At 40.2% G+C, this 20928-nt stretch overlaps 1 protein-coding gene across 1 annotated transcript in view; it reads left to right on the forward strand.

Annotated features, from left to right (window-relative positions):
* Positions 1–20928, forward strand: part of bgnb (biglycan b) — a 38360-nt gene that overhangs the window by 15868 nt on the left and 1564 nt on the right. Inside the window, exons 2-6 of the mRNA XM_036531094.1 lie at positions 8544–8828; positions 12343–12455; positions 13478–13691; positions 14144–14254; positions 14487–14580. Coding sequence (XP_036386987.1) covers positions 8585–8828; positions 12343–12455; positions 13478–13691; positions 14144–14254; positions 14487–14580 — 776 coding nt within the window. The 5' untranslated portion in view covers positions 8544–8584. The remainder of the gene's footprint in view (positions 1–8543; positions 8829–12342; positions 12456–13477; positions 13692–14143; positions 14255–14486; positions 14581–20928) is intronic.

Genomic DNA, 20928 nt, shown 5'->3' on the forward strand with positions numbered 1-20928 from the left:
TGTCAATGAGGAGACTGCAGGACCTGGGGAACAGACAGGCTGTGCGTCCAATGCATGCTAAACGTGCATTCAGACTGGATGAATAGACAATTTACTGCAGTGATCTGATTCATTCAGGTTTATTCAAATTACTGCAGTGCATTGAATTTTGCCCAATCTCCAGGATTCTTTAGAATGCAGCTGAATATTGTGGGCACCCACATTTGTGCCTGGAGCCATTTTATTTATTTATTTATTTATTTTCCCAAAAGCTTTTTTTTGGAGCTTTTAGTCTGGCTATGGATCAGAGGGAATCAATGAAGTTTAATTCAGATATTGTAATATTGGCACATAAGTAGCTAAGTTTTAAATAATTACAGTAGACATATTTTAAGAAATTGTGTTCAAAACAAATATCGGGCTAGAACTTTGCTTGAGTTGGTGAATTTCTGCCCGTTCGAGGTTGAAGTACCAATTTCAGTGCTTTGCCATTGGCTGAAGGCACAGTCAGATGTGGAGACAGATTCAACCTTCTGTCTTCCCTTGGACAAGCAGACACTTCAGCTGATATTTTACTATTGGGTAAGAGTGTGGAAAGGGAGGAGAGGAAGTGTGTAGCTCTAAAATGTACATCCGCATTGTCAGACATTGACTGAGGCAGCTGGCTATAAAGCTACTGTAGCTGGAAATGTGGGTCACCTGTTTTGCCTTCACATTCAAGTATCTAAAATAACAAACGCTTACATGGCCAGCATGCTGGCTGATGTCAGGAATGGAACAAAAAATAATGATTTGTATGTAGCGAAGACACCCAGTTAGCACAGGTGATATTTACAGCGATACTGTTGTTATGTGATGTGACAAGCTAGCTGTCTGGTTTGCTAAATGCATGACGCTTCAACAGTAATATCACTCCATTTAGAGAATCATAACAGCTAATTAACTATTATTCATTGGTGTACTTCAAAAAACTAAAAAAATTCTTAAATGAATGTATTGCCTTTACTTTAATGTATAAGACAATTAAAACGCAGCAAATGTCTAACTTTCTCAATGACGATGCTGCCTGGAGCGTAAGTGTTGTCATTTGCCTGCAGACTTTGGAACAAAAATCTTAATGGTAATTGTAATGGTAATCATAATGAAAAAAAATATTCACCAAAGTTTTTGAGTATGCAGCTTCGGGCAAGAGGGGCCAGAGAAGGGCTGTCATTCCAAGAACAAGCAGGTCAGGAAGTGAATGAAGTGCTCACGTGGAATGCAAACGACAGTGGATAACATCAGCCGCAGCATTAATGCTTTAGCAGGATAGTGGGCCCAACACACACTGCATGCTAATAGCAAACACAGAAAATATCATATTCATAGAAAGTCCAAATGAAGTAAAAGTGTTTCTTTACATTTTATTTTACTTAATAACAAAAATAACTTTCCGGACAAAATTTTGATAATATGGAAGGAAAAAACACAAAAGCAAAGCACAGGTAAACAAGTCAATGTTCTGACAGAAAAACTGTGAGAATGTAAAAGTTAAAAATTTTTATGATCATTTCAAATTTTTACAGACAAATTCAGCACTAATAGCTAATGTCTGCTGAAACTGAGATCTAAGGTGTACAGATGGTTCAGAAACTAGCTCAGTAAGCATCTGGTTTAAAAAGAAAAAAAAGAATATATCTGTCATGTTTGGGGTTTAATGTTGATGGTATAAATATGATCAGCGATTATCTGTCATTGTCTCTTCTTGAAATATACATGGCCATAATATATAATGAATATTATATTGCACATCATGCATACTTTGTTGACCACTCTTATTGCTGTGGAGTATAATTATGTGAATTATAATGACATAATAGCATAATAACATATTTATGGGAGCATAATTTGAAATACTGTATTTTGGGCTTTTTCTGTCCTTTATAGATGTGTCTGGTCTTCCGTTTTTGCTCCTATAACCCAAATATGATTTTTTCCCCCTGTGATTAGTGTAATTTATGTCAAACAACTGAAGCTCTTGAAATTGATTTTGATGGGGTTGCATCATGAGCCTTTTTTCAACATTACCCCAGCTTTACTTGTCTAATTGAAGCCTTTGTTTTCCAGCTGTAATGTTGCCCTCTCACACTTCTGCCTGGAGAGGATCGTGCTGTTAACATTTGGGATGCCTCGCACTGCACTTATATTTTACACAAGATTTCTCATCGGGTGTCATCCTTTCAGTTGCAAACGCATGTGGGCATGGGAAGAGAGTGACAGCATAGAGTGTACGCTGCTGTTTTCTACAAGTGCATGTGCAAGCCGATGAGTCAGTCTACCACAGGTAAACAAACCCCTGAGTGTGAGCAATAAACATCTACTTTACAACACAGCAGGCCAACCTGAAAAAAAGGAGACCCCTCCTAAAAGGGGGAAGTAGTATCCTATACTAAGCATCAGTCTGTTGAGCAGGCTAGTTCTGGATGAATGAAACAAACACATTGGACACCCTGAGAAGTCGTACGCAATCGTTTCATTAGATCAAGCACAAAATGATGAACTCTATAGTCAGATAAGAGGACAGAGAAAATAATTAACTTGGAGGTGCATCAGCAGCAGTTCAGGAAGACAATATTATGGCCTGCTTGCCCTCTTTTCTCGTATCTGTCTTCATCAACATCAACCTATGTGGCGAAGAAATTCCCGGATGGATAGCAGGGTGGCACTAGTGGAATGAACCGGAAACAAGGTTGCATGTTAAAACCCTTGGTTATTGTACAATTCTTAACCTGAAGAGACTAAATAATATCCAGCTGGCTAAATAATTAAAATTTCAGCTATGTACATTCCCTGGATAAGCATGTATGTCAAACAAACACCTCTAACAGGCATTTAATAGATGGTAGACAAGACAGTCCATAAAACAACTGCTTCCTATGAAGCTTTGTAGGTTTTGGGGACTCCCTGTACTTCATAGCAAAAGGGTGTCTGAGTGAGACTGGCAGAAACATGGGACAAGGTACATTGATTAAGTGAGCAGGAGAATGTCAAAAATTGCCAAATTTTCCATCATCTGAGGAGCACGAAAGAAGCAAGCAGTTATTCAGCAGCTGGTTTATAAATATTCCAGGTGGGGCTCGAAGGAAAAAGGCTGTATTTTTGTGCAGTGCTCCTCAGTTGAGAAAATGAAGCAGCTGAGGAGACTGCTTGGAAGGACACATTTTGTTGAGTCATGTCTGTGTTATTATTGATTTCACAGTTGCCATGAACCATCACCGTAATTTTCCTACACCGGGCCACAGCCACAGGCAAACAGGCAGTGTCCGACGTGTGCGGAAATGATGCAAAACTTTGTTATGACGGCTACCTTATTGACATAATTTGTCTGGTTGAGTGAGTTGCCTCTTTTACCGATTAATTGATGCCTTTTGGTTTGGTAAGCTATGAGCTTGGTAAGCACCTTGTTGGCGAGCAACAAAAACACCTCATGTCCGCTAACCATGGAATTTTCCACCATGGCCACACACTTTCAATATTGTGTTCTCCTCTGATGGGCCAAAAGCCTTTTTTTCAAAATCACGGGCCTTAAATTTCAGGGACTTTCTTAAAATCTTCAGACCTCACAACTGGTGCACCTTATGTTGGCTTATTTTTTGCATTGCAGATGTGATAGCGGGTTACTTTTCAGCCATTCGGCATGCGTTCCTGAAATGAGTCAAGTTCAAGCCCTTTTGTAGCAGCCATGTTTGCCACCTGCAAGTCTGTTTTTCCAGTGAGAATGGACCTGTTTTGCACTGCCATATTAGGCTGTCAAGCAAGATGGTAGCTAAACAGTATGGCATCTTTCTCTGATTGATTAATTCATGCTATTTTAATGATATGTGTTAAAAATGACCAGCAAAGAAGTTGAAGCAAAACACACGTTTTTCATAGTTAACAAAGATTTTAAAATGATTTATGGATGATGCTGAACAAGTTTATGTTGATATTAGCTGGCCAGAAATATTCCTACCAACTTCCCACTGACAACAGTAGTTAGCCTACTTTTGTTTTAGCAAGCTGAGGCAATATGTTGTAAACATCAGCATAAATACATTTCATGAGATTTTCAGTCATGAACATGAAAGGATGTTGGAAGTGTACAGACTCACCTCAGGTTTTCTGGGAAGCAATAGGTTTGATCACGTGATCGTTGAAATGAGGAATGTGTAGGTAGGATGTAGGGAAAGTAGAAGTAGAATTTGGATGTGAACAGCACTGCAACATTTTGAGCAGTGCTTTCAGTCATTGATCTTTTTTGTCAGTGCTGCTTTGACTTCAAACAGCATGCTGTCACACACTGCAACAAGAGCTGGATGCGAGTGCGGAAACACAAAACTTTATTCTAGAACGGGGCAGAATACAAACCGGGCTGGAACAGACTATCTGATGGGAGACAGGCAGGAATCGAAAAACAGGTTGCATTCAAAACATGAATCTGAGAACCCAGGCTTAGCATACCCTTGCACAAGTGTAGACTTCGTGAAGGAGAATTAAACACAAGGGTTTAAATAGGGGAACAAATCAATGCTTAACGAGGTGGAGACAGGCGAGGGAGATAATTGTTGATCAGACCGATGATTAGTAGATCGGCGACGTTGTTGAAGCCGGAGTGGGAAGAGGTGAGGTCTTTACGCATGTACAGGAATCAGAATCCTGATTTCTTTGCTACATTCCAGTGCTCCGTGGTGACTTTTATGGATGTATCTAGTGTAATCTACTGTATCTCCTGACTGTTTAAAATACCAACACATCCAGTTTAAATTAGTTCAAATCAATGATAAAACGAATCAAGCAGTTAAGTGGTGAGCTGGTCAGCATCTAAATTGCTTTCAGACAATGTAATCCTCTGCAGCCTCAGCTGAGAGGCCTAGACACAAAGCTTTGTATTGTTTTTGTTGTACCTTGAGTATATCATATGACTGATTCAAGCGGTTTTATTCTCATCAATGGTGAAGGAAGAAATTAATGTACATGTATAAATAACATGGCTGTAAATTATAAATAGCTGGTTAGCATCTACGACTGATGTGAACATAAGCTGGCAATCTTGTGAGATCATCAGTTTCTGTTAATTGCATTCGGGCGACAGATGATTAGCTCCATGTGGCACCCATCAGGCTGTGCGCAGAATGGGTGAAAAGGAGAAAACTCTGCACACTCACTATACCGTAACACCCTGCAAGTTAAAGAAAGCAGAGGTCTATGTTCAAAAGCTCCATTTAACACTATTATGCCAAAAACCTCCACCACACTGAAGGCCCTTGTTCCTCCAATTTAAGCAGAGGGGAAAATGCATGAAAAAATGATGTACAGTGTAGACAGTTAATGGTAAACAGCAACTAGTATACATTTTCAGATTTTCAGTGTGTCTTCCTTCCACTAATAATTGTATGTTTTAAATTTTACCCAATAGCCACATGCTAATGCCAGCAATGAAAGCACTGTCAATAAGTTTTAGTATTTTAGTCCTAGAGCTTCTTTACTCTGAGCCTTTGTGATACAGTGGTTGAGCACTTTTGAGAAAGGTGCAAGTGCACTGCATGGTCAGTTGTAGTTCCAGTGTTGTTTAATTAGGCACTGTTTATAGAACAATTAATATGTAATCAAATATTAATTTGCTCTACAGTAAGAAGTACTGTCTAGTAGTGATCTGCTATACTTGCCCTTAACAAATCCCGGTCAGGCTGATTTGAATCCATTGCCTTTTGGTGACACCCATGCCAGATTGTGGATGATCTTGTGGGGAGAACAGTGGTCCTCCTATCATCTGGGTTTTTGGCTTGCAGAGGTTAGATGGCATCTCTCAGCTCAGATGTGGAGTTCCACATCCTTGGTTCCCCATCATGTGTTCTTCATCTGTTTTGTTGAATATTTTGGTGTGTCCGTCTATGTTGTTCCAACTTTGGAATCTCTATGTTGTTGCAACTTTGGTGTTGAAGTCCACATTGAGTAAAGGCATACAATGCTTGGGATACTGTTGTCACATTTGTTGGAACAGGGCACCAGCCAACTGTCAGTTTGCAACATTTAGACTTGTTGAAGCTTACTCCACTGATTGGTTTCCATCCCCTGAGAGTCTTTGCTTTTGAATTAAAACTGATTGATGATCAGAGCTGTACGTCCTGTGTGTTGGTCATCATTCCTGACAGGGGTTCATCCATCTGCAGGTGTCAGTCTGTCAGTACCTACCTAAAGACTCTTACTGATGCTAATACTGCTAGCTGATACTGTACTATCTCCTTAGCCAGTCTTTAAGGTATGGTACACAGACCAGACGTTCCACATTCTTTAGCTTTGTTCTTTGTTTTGGGTCCAGGCAGATTACCCTTTGTAACCCCAAACTTTCTATTTTGGGCTTTCACCAGAGGCATTCAACCTGTGTGCTCATGGTTTGCAGGTCCATGCCTTCCTGAGGAAGAACTGGCATTAATACTGACGTTTGTTTCAGTTCTGGTGACATTCTCAATAGCGAGGTTGTTAGCCTCATATCTAGTCCCTAACAAATGGTTACAATGCAAAAACGCCTTTGCTTGCATTGCGCTGTTGAACACATCCCATACCACTGCACCACAAGCAACATCCCATCTCATACACAATTCAGTAAAAGCATGTATTTGGACATTAGTTTTTGTATTCAGACACAATGGGGATCTTCAATAACTATGTGATTACAGTGTTGAGCTTTTGTGTAATTGCTGTCACTGCATGCATTTCATACTTATGGTCACAGCAGAGCCACTATGAGATGTGTTATAAACAGATTTAGGGGGTCTTTGCCTTGCAGTGGATAGTCCACATGGTGCACTTTTATTCCAACCTCATCCCTCTGTAGTTGGGACAAGACCAATCCAATCAGGTGCCTCAGGCTCAAACACAGCTTCTTTCATTCTAAAGAGATTTCGATCTCTTTGAGGGGACCCGACACGATGGCCACTGCCATGGTAGCCCTGATAACGACAGAAGCCAGAACACAGGCAAAATGTTCCAGTGTTCCGTAAAGTTTATTGGGTGGTCTGACAGGGAGGGAGAAAAAACAAGCAGAGAAGAGCAAGACTAGAAGAGTACATACACAATGGGTTCCCGTAGAGGCAACTCCCTCAGATTGCATTTTTCTGCACAATACTGGTCATTTTTGACTCTTTGTAAACATGTTATAATATAATGGTATAATTATTGCATTTATCCATTGCTTTCCACAGAAAGTTGCATTTCTGTTCGGTTGTTTTCCTTTTAGCCTTATTGTCGGCAAAAAGTTGTTAGGCAGTCACCTAAAGTTTGTGAAGATTGTAGCCAGCTTCCGGTTTATAGAAAATGAAGGCTCCGGAAGAGATAAATAAGAGAGAGAAAGAGAGACGGAGACAGTCATGTCTGAGACATCAGATAAGCTTCCTTTCCTGTGTCACTAACTACTGTCTCCATCTTGTTTTAGTGTAGAAAAATAAAACAAGGAGCAACTGAAAGAAATCAGTGCATATAATGCATAAATAATGTTATGCTATTACATTTTTTGTCATCTCTGTCTTTGCTATTTAAAATCACTGTCAAAGACTTTACATTAATTGCCGAGCAGGTCCCCTTATCCAGAGCAGCTTGCACAGTGTCCATGTCATCCATTTGTACAGCTGGGTGTTTACTGAAAAAACGGGGGTTAAGTTCTTTGCTCAAGGGTACAACACCCTCACCCACCAGGGGACTGAACCAGCAACCTTTGGGTTGTAAGTCTTGCTTGTTTCCACTCTGCAACACAGCTGCCCTCAAGCTGTTTTTTTCCCATATGAAATATGTAGTGTCCACCCATGCAGTAGAGAGTTAATGGCACAGGAGGCTGGCAGAGGGCTGAAAGGGAAATGACCAGTCAGGAAGCAGGAGCCCAGGCAGCAATTTCTATGAGCTGCAGTGGTATAGCCCCCCCCCCCCCCCCCCCCCCCCCCCCCCCCCCCTCTCCCCGCCCCCCCCCGCACCCCCCAGCACCTTGCAATTTTTTGGGGGGGAGGCACAGTGTGGTTTCAAGCTGTTTTCCTGCAAATTAAAGAGTGGCCCTTAGGGGAAGCAGAGCAGGAGGAAGGGAGATTTTGAGCTAGTTGGTTTGTTTTATTTTTTTCCTTTTTTTTTAATGTGTGCCACGTGTTGGTGAAGACAGAGGTACAGAGTCATGGGAGCAACATTTTTGGTGTGTTTGTTGAATGTGTTTGAGTGGAATTGATTTGAGCTCTGCCCCCCACATTTTAAAGGACAACAGTGGCTGACATAAATTAGCAAAATGCCTATTTTATTGGAAACTCTACTTGACTCTATCAAACTCACAACAGAACTGAATTGAAACAACCACAGGGATGAGTGTGTTTTACAAGGATGCATTTGTTAACACTCTCAAAGCAATTTAGTTGTATTTTTGTGCTACTGAATCCTGAAGTATTTTGCAGATCGTGTGCACAGTAGTCAATAAAATCGGTATTTGCAGTTGTGTTCTTTCCCTTCCTGAACATGTCTTGAGGAGTTTAAAATGGAGTCATGTAAATCTTCTCCCTGTCGCCGCTCTACAGGTCACTGTGCTTCAGTGCTTGCCCCCCACGTTTACCCAGCCATGCTCCCGCACTCCTCGCTCTTCCTACTGCTGTGTGTCGCCCACCTGCCCGCCCCCTCTCCAGCCCTGCCCTTCGAACAGAGGGGCTTCTGGGACTTTGGGCTCGATGGTGACGGAGGGGGGATGATGATGATGAGGGATGAAGAAGAGGGCTCTGCCATTGAGGAACTGCTCCCTCCCGAACTGCCCATATGCCCCTTCGGCTGTCAGTGTGAGCGCCGCGTGGTGCAGTGCTCCGACCTGGGTGAGTACTCGTTCAGGGGAAAGTAGGGCAGCCTCCAACAAAAAACCTGCTCGTGCGTTTTAGCAGACATACCTCAGACAACCAACAAAGTAACCTGGGAGCTTCGTCAGGCAGGGCTGTGGAGCTCTCGCATGAGTGATGTGGGAGTGAGAGAGGGAATTAGCTAATATCACTCTGTGGTGACCTGCTGCGGTCAGACACTGCGGCCCCCGGGGTAAATTCTATTCTGTTCATCCCCACCCCCACCCCCACCACTCCCTTCCTCCAAAAAATAAAATAAAATAAAACACAGAAATGTCTTTGTTAAAAAAAGATAAGATACGTCTGTTTAATTTCCTTGATGGATTTATGGAGCTTTTTATGTTGTGTTTGGGAGACTGACAGGACATTTAATGAAAAAAGAAAAAGAAAAAAAGAAGGCACAAAGACATAAAGCCTTGGAGCAAAGGAGCCACAAAGGCAACAGGAAAGTTTTATTTATGTGTTTGTTTGTTTATGTAGTAAGAAATCTATTGATGTAGTTATAACAGTGCATAACTTCAAAATGGCAAGTCTGCAAGGGGAGCTGTTTCATATTATAAAGAGAAATTTGCCATTTTTGAAGACTTGTCATGGTTTGAAAGAGCTGATATTTAACTTCTCTCCTTCAGCTTCTTGAATTTCAGAAAGACATCCCGGGTGATTTTATAAAGGAATTACAATTTGCAACGGGATTAGCATATCTGTATGTACAAATCTGTTGCCTGTAAGCAAAGATAATTCCCTTTTCTCTCTCTCTGTTTTGTGTTGTTGTGTGTTGCATTGATTCTAGCATTGTCCTACTTAGATGGGGAAACATTTCATGAAAGCTCTCTCTCTCTCTCTCTCTCTCTCTCTCTCTCTCTCTCTCTCTCTCTCTCTCTCTCTTGCCCTCTCTCTCTCCCTCTCTCTATGTCTCATTCCACATTCACACACACACAAGAAATTACCTGAAGTTTCCCAAATTACAGTCTTGGGAAAAATCTACAGCTGAAGCAACAACTCAGGAAACGTGTGTTTATCATTTAAAAAAATGTCTGTGGTTTGTCCATACATGGATAAAATCATGACTTTCTTGACTCTCGAGTGAATGGATTGGGGGTTTTTTTAACATAAAAATGTGTTTTATATGTATAAATACTAATAGATATGACATGAATTGGTGTTGAAATCACCAAATCACCAAAACCAGAACCCGTTTAATTTTTTTATTTTCTGAAGCATGGTGTACATGCATAGATTTTAAAAATCACAGATTTTTTATTTTACTCTGAGAGAGATACTCCAATACAAACAGCAGTGAAAATGATAACTTTTACATTAGCAGTTTGATGTGATTAGAAAGAGGGGCAGTACAGAACTACTGTGTGTGGCTGGGATGGATAAGGCCTGGGAAACGCCTCAGTGATAGCCATCAGGAGTTTGCAACGATTATTGCTGGACTCAATGTGAGCACACTGAAATCACATTGGCTTAACAGGGTGAAGATTGTAATGTGTCATGTGCTTACGAGCTACAAAAATTACTCCTGCAAGTGTCTACATGACCAATTGACCTTTTCTGGCAGGTCAGAACGTGACAGCCAGAATATGATGAAGTTTTGGGTTTCATGAGCCAAGCTCACCTGAAAGACTATCAAAAACATTAATTAAATGATTATTGTTTCTGTAATTTATTTAAATGACTTTGACTGTAATGTTTCAGAAACTGTTTTATGCATTTATTTAGCATTAATGTTTAGTAGACATGAATTTCCACACTAACAAAGCAGGTAGGTTGCAATTGATGTGGGTATAGCAGTATTTTTATTCATTATTGACTTGAATTCCAATTAAGGGGTAGTACCTGGCCACTGGCTGATTTTGACCCTCCATTTGGACGTCATAAACAGGGAAGAGAAAGTGGGGGCAGGAGGGATGGATCAACAACTGATGTAGGAAGGAAGATTTTTGAGTTTGAGATTTTTGTAATCATGGATAAGACCAGTTTGTTTAGATTTGGTTAATTGCACAGAGATGGTGTCCCCCAGCCTTTATTTGGAAATATTATTATTATTATTATTATTATTAATGTTGTTGTTGTATATCACATTTTGGACAAGCTGTTTCCTGTAGAACATTAAGAACAAAGAAGAAAAAGAAACACAAGTAAAGAAAGCCACATTCTTCCACCAGAACAGAGAAATTAGCAAATTTGGTAATCCAGTAATAATCACAGTTTCACTGAGAAGTGGTGACACATAATACAGTCCTCTGATTTCAAATTTGATGAGATTTTTCAGAACCCAGCTGTACATTTGCTCAGAGAGAAGCTTGTGTGACAGGTGCACTTGCAGTACATTCAACTTTGATTTCTGAAAGTTATGTCTTGTGCTAAAGGCGAGGAGGGGGTGTATCAGGCGGAGTGCGGTATCCAGTAGCTTTTTTTGTGAATCACGCTCTTAACTTTTCTCTTTTAAAGTGGGTAGACCATTTCTGAGTCATTGAGTGTCTGAGAATTCAGACCACAGCATAAGGAGTTTCACAATGTGCTCAAACAAAAAAAGCGCAGTTGTGGTTTGGGTGCAGACAAAAGGGACGTGGTACTGGGTCAAATCACAGGAGTGCATCCATCAGTGCTGATAACAATGAAATCAGCACCAGCTGTCTCAATACAGGCTTGTTCTTTTTCCTGTTTTTGCACTTTTGGGGGTGGTAGTGCGGGGTTGGCAAGCCCTGCATAATACTGCCAGGCTTTCAGTCTGAGGATTTAATCAACATTGGTCTGTCTTACAAATAAATATAAAATAAAGCCTGTTTTTCCCCAACACAAGAACAATTTTTTCATTCATTTTGGTGACCTCTGACCTTGCCAGACTAGATTTGAGGAGAAAGAAACTAAGACTTGCATTTAATTGTTAGTCAAAGTTGTGGGAAAACATTCATTGAATCCAGGGGAAAGCCTGGCCTACTGTTGTGATGCTGTTGTACTGATGAACTGCTGGCCGTATGAGTGAAAGCTTGATTTATGGCTGTCTGTTGCTGCTTCCAGTGACAGTGTGATGTAATGTTCAGTGATCAGGAAGTGGTGGATTATGAGACTGACAAGCTCAGACACTGCTGTCCACATACTGTGTCCTGAACGGTCTAACACACCACAGCTCCATTTCTGCATAGCGGAGAAAGTCTTAAAAATATAATTATAAATGCCAGGCACTGTGTGAAGCTTATGGTGTCACATTTTCATTTATATTTATTTGATTTTGCTGACACTGAGACAGGTTTCTCCCTCAGAGATTCAGAGAGATCTACACCAGCTGTTGAGCATATGGTGCATGTTTGTGTAGATTGAGGATGTATTGCAGTCTCCCCTGAGATTTTGAATGCACTGAGCAACCTCCTTTGGCATAATGTCTTCATCGCTGTTATTGTGATTTGTAGAATAATCATACAATGGTACAATCAATATTGGTACAATATTCATAATGCTGGTGGTATGACTGTGCATTTGTCACCAGGACTGACAGCTGTACCAAAGGGCATCCCAGCCGACACCAAGCTCTTGGACCTCCAGAACAACAGAATCACAGAGCTGAAGGAGAACGACTTCAAGGGCCTCACCAACCTCTATGTAAGAGAGAGGGGTGTTTGAGGGCATGTAGTTAGAAAGATTATCTATTTGCCCAAACCAGAATACATTTCTTCACTCCTTGCTTTTTCTTGAATAAGTCCATGAGGGACCCTCTTGTTTCACATTTGTTTTTTTGGCCAAAATGAATATTTTAGTTCGCTTTCATTCTCAAAAAAAGGATTTCATTACTAACATTTATTCTGGAAAGATGACCAACACAATATTTGGCCTGGCCAGTACAAGAAATAGAAAACATGAAATTAAATAACTGCTAGGATTATGCCTTTTATACTTGTGTCTTAGCAGGGTTTGTGTGGATCCTCATGTGTGCTCCCAGTAGTTAGTCTTTCATGTTTAATTTCCGTTTGTTTCTCTGGGTCTCTTAAATATCTTTTTTTTCTCTAGACATTTCCTTCTGGTTTGTATTGCTTTAAGCTTCAGCTCAGACATTTATGGAAGAACCAAGTGCTTGTGTGAGTGGTTGTATCAGGCAAGAGCTCTGTCCCCCTTTCTTGCTCCCTCGCTCCAAAACGAATAGCCCTTATCACTCTTTTGCTCATATTTCTTCCTTTCCCCTCCAAATTCCACCCCTCCTTACTTCATTGGATTTTTTTTTCTATTCAGTGGACATGACTTTTTTTAAAATTCCCTATTTCACTATGACTTTTGAATTGACCATTAAGCTTATCAAACAGTTTTTATGTGTTTATATATTTTTTAATTCTCTCTTTTGATAAAGGGGCATCACCTTTTAAAAAGGGCCATCTTATGTGTGGGGCCAATATTCTGATACCCAAAGACAAAAATCAACAGTGTAGTAAAAGAACAGTTGAGTAAAACTGATGGAATTTTTTTCTCTCTCTCTCCTGTCTGGATTGCCTGTGTTGTTTTCATTACCCCCTGTCCTTTCTCTCCATACCCACTGCCTTCGCTCCTGCTCTTTCTCTCATTCTCTCTTCCACTTTCTTTTTCACTCTCTCTCTCTCTCTTTCCTTCCCTTACTACCTGTCTCCTGCCCCCAGGCCCTGTCTCTGGTGAATAATAAGATCTCCAAGGTGCACCCACGGGCTTTTGTCCCGTTGCGCTACATGCAGAAGCTGTACTTCTCCCGCAACCTGCTGACGGAGGTGCCCAAAAACCTGCCGCCCTCCCTGGTGGAGCTGCGCATTCATGAGAACCGCATCAAGAAGGTGGCTGAGGGGACCTTCTCTGGTCTGGGCAGCATGAACTGCATCGGTCAGTATTCTGCTCGCGTCGTAAGTTGAAACACTTGTTTATGCTCTGTGTACAGTATTCTAAGCCTCTTCTCTGTAATGTGCTTGTGGAGTCTTTTTTTTAAGAGCCTCAATTTGCCAGTCATATATATTGTTTTTTCAGTTTTATGTTTTTGTTTCAGATCCTCTTTCATCTTGTTTTCCATCTATTTTGACTTAGATTGAAAAGCTACGTTTTACAGTCCTGCATAGCACATGCATGATAAAGATCACGAGCATTGCTTAAAAGCAGCTCCATGAAGTGCGGGGTGCATTGCAAAAAAAGGAAATAGAGACTTCATGTGTAAAAAGCACAGTCTTGGTCTGAGAATTGTATATATACAAAGTAACATTATTATAGCAGCATAGGGAGTGAACGGTAAGAGAGTTCAAATGTAACTGAATGCTGAACAGTTGTGTTGTTGTCTCAAGCAGAAATGGGAGGAAACCCCATCCAGAATAGTGGTTTTGAACCAGGAGCTTTTAAAGGACTCAAGCTTAACTACCTGCGCATCTCTGAGGCCAAACTCACAGGGGTACCCAAAGGTATTAATATTTGATTGTATGTAATACACTACATACAATAAAATATACTGAAGTATACCCATATATTAAAATGATACAAAGACACTCGTTTACTGTTGTAGATCAGAACTAATTTCCCAGCATTTTTAAAAATAAGATCAGTAATATAGTGCTCCTCTCTCCTTCTCTCCCTCTCTTTCTCTTTCACACACACACACACACGCACACACACACAAACACATGTATATATAAGACCTCCCTGACAGTCTACATGAGCTTCACCTGGACCACAACCAGATACAGGCCATAGAGCTGGAGGATCTGAAACGATACAAGCACCTATACAGGTATGTCTGACTCTATCATCTTAGTCCCAGTCACAGAATGGATGGGGTGTAACCAAGTGACTGTGTCAGGTTCAGATAGTTGGGGTTGTCAGGAACATTTCAACTTCACGCATGATAAGCAACCTTTGCACATAAAATCTGTTGTAGAAGCATCGTGGCCCCGATGAAGGCCCAAAAGAATGTTTGGCTTGCTTTTAAAATGCTTGAATTATTTTGTAAGCACCACACCACATTTCCTCAGTAAGGACCTTTCATAAGAAAGCATCTTTTCACATAATATTTCATTATATGTTTGGATATATTCTGATTCCATTTGACGTTGAGGAGACGTATGCATTTGGCCCAATGAGCAAGCTACTGAGCTGAAAAATTTGGTCTGTACATTGGAACTGCACCCACCTTCAAATTGCTGGTCAGACATTGCAGGTGAAAGGACTGTGTTTAACCATTAACTACATGGCAAAGTATCAGAATACTGTAGGTAAACAGCTCAGGTTGAAGATTCTCCTGTTCATGAGGTGGCATGTGGAAAGCCAAATCTGATGTGATTTTTCAAAAGTACAAGTGCTGCATTTATCCAAATGTGAGCCTGCAGTGGCATTATTTTGAGCCTGAAACCTCTAATGGAAATCCCAATGCAGACTGCTGTTGACTGTTTTTTCAGGGACTTTATTTTTTTGCTTACATAGGTGGGTTGAAATTGTGGAGGCCTGAACCTGCCAAGGTTAAAAATAAAACAATAAACAAGAAGACAGGGGATTATGGGAGATTTTGGGTTGAGGGGTTTATGGAGAGTTTATGGGAGATTTTGATTCTCAGGAACATCTCTTTATGCTCTCAACAAATCCATCAACCCAAAATAAAACATAATCCATAGGATGACCATGACTGTCCAATTAATTAGCCGGTTGTTTGTAGCCAGAAATGTTCATTTTAATTACAGCAATAAATTAACCCATCTTTTGCACAGTAGCTAACAATAGAAAAGACGACAACCTGGGGTCTTTTCTTTTTTAATACTTCGGAATGCCCAATGCTTTTCCCCGTTTTTCTCCAAATTGGTAATGCCCATGGAGAATCAATTAATTACTGCAACCCCCAGGAGAGCACAGACGAACATGTGCTCTCCTCTGAAACATGTGATGCCGAGCACTGCTTCTTTCCACACTGCAATCCCCAAGCCAGGCTTACGCAGACGTGAGACAGAAGACATTGCATCTTTCTGCGCATCTTTCTGTGGGCCAACTGTACGAATCCGCTGGTAACTTAAGTGATGATATGGATGAACCACTGGCCAACCCACCGCCATCTATCTGTAGTTGCACAAAGCCAAAGCTCCTGGTCCTCACTCACTGATAGCATGGCAGGAATCAAACTGGGCCATGGAGCTCAGCTTACAAACACCTAGCCACTGAGCTACTCTGGAGTCTCTCCTTGAGTCTAATAGTAAAGTAAAAATACATACATAATTGAATACATTAAAAATAAATTTGAAAATAATGAAAAAATGCAGACATCATTAAATAATTTTATTAATTTAATTGTGTATATGCTCATCAATTTATTCTTGTATACGTCCTGACATGTTGATTCATTCTTCAATTGTTTATTTATTTTTGTTTTAATTATGGCATATCTGGTCTTCTACAGAAAATAGTGGTGTGAAGTCACACACAATTACAAAGTCAGTTGAGGGCAATTTAAATGGAATTTGAATACTGCTAGAATACTGCTACTGGAATGTGCAAATCCACTTTCTTAAGTAGCAATACACAAGGAGGCCTTCATCTGCTTCTGTGTCAAGCTCCAGTCCTAAACAATTTGCTGTTCATCCTTTAAAAAGTTACTTAGTGTAAGATGGTCCTCAGACTCACTGATGCTACGCTTTGGCTATGTTAACAGTGCTCCCTATTGGTATACTAAAAAATTGCAAGTTGAGATGAAAATGCAAAATTGAATTTGACCATGCATAGTTTGACTGTCTGGATAAGTTGAATATGCTGATTTCTGCTGTTGGTAACTGTGTGAAAAGTAGAGTACATTACATATGCAGGGAGTGCTTTAATACACAATTCATGTAGAACTCAATATTTGACATAATTAGCTTATTAATGACTCAACCATTGAAAGCACAAATCACTCCAGTTTATTTGCAACAATTCATCACCAGAACTGCACAGTCATGACAGAATAATCAGGATAAATTTGTTCAGCAGAATTTGGCATTTTTAATTTTTCATACATCACATAATTTCAGGGTGCCATTCAATGACTAGAGATGTTGCTCATCTTGAACGGCAGCAAACCATCAGGCCCTTCAAACTATTGCATTCTCTGAAAGCTCATGTCTGTTTATTCTGACAGACTTTATCAGCAATATTTCAATAAACTTGGGTTTTTGCAGTTTAAAGGAGATAAGAATAGTGTAAATGAGATTTTAAAGATGAACTCATGATTGATTTGCTGTATTTCTAGGTTTTAAGTACTATATACAAGAATGAGCTTTCCTGGCATGCCCAGCTACAAAACAAGTGAAGCCTAATACTGCATTATCAGACATGTAAGTTTATAGGCATGTTTTAAACACTGCTTAACAGGGAAATTATGCAAAATGACCATTATGACAAAAGAAAATGGGTGCAAATTTTATCAATGCTGTCATACAGTATCTGCACGACCAAAACCTAAAAATGCAAGTATAATTACATTAAAATCTCATCCCAAGCAACTACCAGCACAAAAGAACAGAAGTATATCCATTCAAGCTAAACGAGCAACAGTGTCAGACCAGGCTAACAACACTCCCTACCACCCTAAACACCTTTTTAACTTGTGCAACCTGACTAGACATGCGAAGCCAAGTATTCTACCATACATCCCAGTCACTAGATCACAGAATCCAAAACACACCATGATGCTACACATAAAACAAACAGCAAGTAACACAAGTAGCAGGTATTATGGGTTGGGGACTGAGGTGGAACTGAGATACAGTCAGAAAATATGACTAGTCTGTGTCGGAAAATTGGGTCAGATTCATTATCACACAATTTTCAGGCAACTGTGTAGACATTTCACTGTGGTTTACCACAGTCCCTTTGATACATGGTCCTGTGAACAAGTGCAGCTGTTGTCTGATTGCAAAGCCAAAGACTGAACTCCTCACCTAAACACCTAAAGAGGTGTAGATTTACGAGTATTTATTCAGAATAAATAAAAGGCCATGATGAGATGCATTCGGGGCAGCCATAGGACATGTGGGCTTCTCTTGTCATATGGGTGATGGGTGGATGGAGGATCTCTGAATACTAGGGACAGGCTCGGCACCTGGAGAAAATACAAAGGGGTGCACTTGCAATACAGTGCACCCCCAGTTGTCTCCTTATACCCCATTGGGATCCCATTGCAACTGGGGGTTCTCTGAGGTCTGCCTGAGCTCTACTCTCATAGTGCCGGCCCTGACTAGAGACTGTATTCATAGCAACTGAATGCAGAAATTTCAGAGAATAATTGGAGAGGACTCTCTTAAGTGTTATGACAAATACATTCCTAACTGCATAATATTTACATCACTTTGAAGTTTTTTGAGCCCCTTTTAGAACACTTAAGACCAGAATCTTTATAAATGCTGCCCTTAGTGGCTGAAAGTTTGGGGTTACTGGTGGACCAGTAGGGGTAGGCTTCCTTCAACACCTAGTATAACACCAGCAATTTATTGCATTGATTAGGCCACATGCTGTAGGACACTCTGCTGTGTCGAAGTAGATATCAAGCAGAGGTCCTCTGTTACTGTGGTTACTAAAAGCCACATGGCAGACATTAAATAAAGGTTGTCTCTCAAGGTCAAGTGGCACTTGTGATAAAGAGTAGGGTTTTTTCCTTTTCTTGGACAAATTCTCAATTAGACCATCTAATCATCCAACAGTATAATTTGGCTAAATAAATCCTTGTCTCTCCATTGCACTGATGCGTGGTCAGTGTTTTGAGGCAAAATAGCTGCTGTGTGTCACCCATGTGGGAGCTACGCATTGGTGATCACTAGAAAGAGTATACCTTCTTTATTGCAAAGCACAACAAGATCCAATAAAGGTGATATATAAGTGTAATTCATCATTATTATTTATGGCAGTAGTCACACTATTGACTGGTGGGATAACACAGGAGATGTAATGTGGATTTGCTTCTTCATAGTGTACTACTGATATTTTTATGTTTTTAAGGATAATACAGTTATAACTCAGATGTCAAATAACAAACCTTTAGAGAACAAATGTCCTTTATAACAAGACATGACATCTTTTCATCATTAAAAAAATACATGTATTAAAATATCTCCAGCAATAATTACATTACAGTCATTTAGCAGACACTCTAATCCAGACTGTCTTACATAGGTTACAATTTTTACATGTTATCCATTCATACAGCTGGATATTCACTGAAGCAAGTCTAGGTTAATACCTTGCCTAAGGCTACAGCAGCAGTGCCCCAGCGGGAATCAAACTAGCAATGCTTCGGTTATGAGGCCTGCTCCTTACCATTATGCTACACTGCTGCCCCAACCATGGGACACAAATGCACTTGCTTTTTTAAAATCATAGTCAACCAGTGGAGAGGTTTGTGAATTTCCCTTAAAATTTTCCTGCCTTTATCATTTCTCATGAATGACAGTGATTAAAGCAACTGTGACATCCAAAGGCCCATCTTAGGTGGCTGTGAGTGGCCTTCCGGGGAGAGAGGTGAAACGTGCATGACTTCGTCTAGGCACTGAAATTCAGATCATGAGGAGAGTTACAGTCAGGAAAAATGAAAAGTGAAGTGAAGTGCAGTCATTCAGATCAGCACAGCTGATAAGTATTTTCTAGCAGAAAAGGTGAAGACTTAGGACAGTGGAGCAGGAGGCTTAACAGTCAGTTAATACTTTAATAATCAGGGCAGTGGCAACTGCAGCACTACCTAGAGTACTCACCAGTGTGAAATGTATTGTGATGGTGACTTATATATGTTAGTTAATCACTGGACATGCTGGAACATGTATGCCTTGTTATTTATATGTTGGGTAACAAATTATAATAACAATATGACTTTGTGGAACATATCTAATTTGTTAACCAAGACACACCGGAAGCTGTTTTTGTAAAGGGTGGCAGCAACAGCTCCAATTTTTATGCTTATCTTTAATTAAACTACAATAGAGGTATTCCTGGTGAAATGTATGCATGAATCTAGGGAGGTTGCTGGTTCAATTCCCAGCTGTTGTACTGTTGAATGAGGCACTTAATCCAGAATTGCCTCACTAAATATCCAGCTGTATAAATGGATAACATGCAAAAATTGTAACCTATGTAAGTCACTCTGTTGCTAAATGACAATTATGTAATGATACAATTATGACCCAATGCTTATAGTGGGAGCAGCATGGATCTTTCTTTGTGTTAACAGGATTCATTCATCATTTTCCTTTCTGTATGAACACTGAGCTCACCTTGCTGTTCAGCAGTCCGCCATTATGTGGAGGGAAATGAACAGTGATCTGGGACAGTGCCTTCAGAATGAAAAACAAAAAAATACAAATACATTCTTGGCATAGCTTCGAGTCCATTATTAGTCCCCGTACAAAGCATTCATCTTTGTCATCCCACTAAATAATTCAAAACATGTCTGTAAAGCACAGGTATCTTTTTAATGAGGCTGTGTTTCTAAAGACTCAGATGTGCACAGGGCAAAGAATGTAACGCTGGGCAACATTTTGACCTGGACGAATGTGACTGATGTCTTCACCATTCTCAATGTAACTGGCAGCACCATTCAGGCAGACTAGCTGCATTGACACACATATTTCCGTACCACATAAGCGGCTACAGAAATGAAATGGCAAATGTGTCTTTTTATACCCCATGTAACTAATGAGTTCATAACTTGGCACAATCATCTCCTTGGAAGACTGCATGTAGGAACATGGCCACAGTAGTGACATGGATTTGATAAATGAGGTTGATGAAAACCAGCCCAATAACTAGAATGTTAGAGTTTCTGGAGAAACTTTGTTTGCATGTGAAATTACATCTCATACAAAACAGTTGCAACATTGGAGATGCATGGTTTATATACTGGAGACGAACTAATGTTCTGTGGTAGGATATGTTGGATATGTACATGTCTGTGAAAAGGACAGGTATACTAAAGGATAACAGGGTAGGCCTGGTCTGGAAAGAGTTAAAAGAGTAGGCATAGTATGTTGATGTTAAACAAAAAAAAATTAAAAACTCTTTTGATTTGAAGGTGGTTGCTGAACCTGTAAAATTATTAGCAAGCTAGCAAACTGTAAGCATCTTTACCAGCTTCAAA

The sequence above is a fragment of the Megalops cyprinoides genome, chromosome 6 (assembly GCF_013368585.1).
Source record: "Megalops cyprinoides isolate fMegCyp1 chromosome 6, fMegCyp1.pri, whole genome shotgun sequence".
NCBI classification, from domain to species: Eukaryota; Metazoa; Chordata; class Actinopteri; order Elopiformes; family Megalopidae; genus Megalops; species Megalops cyprinoides.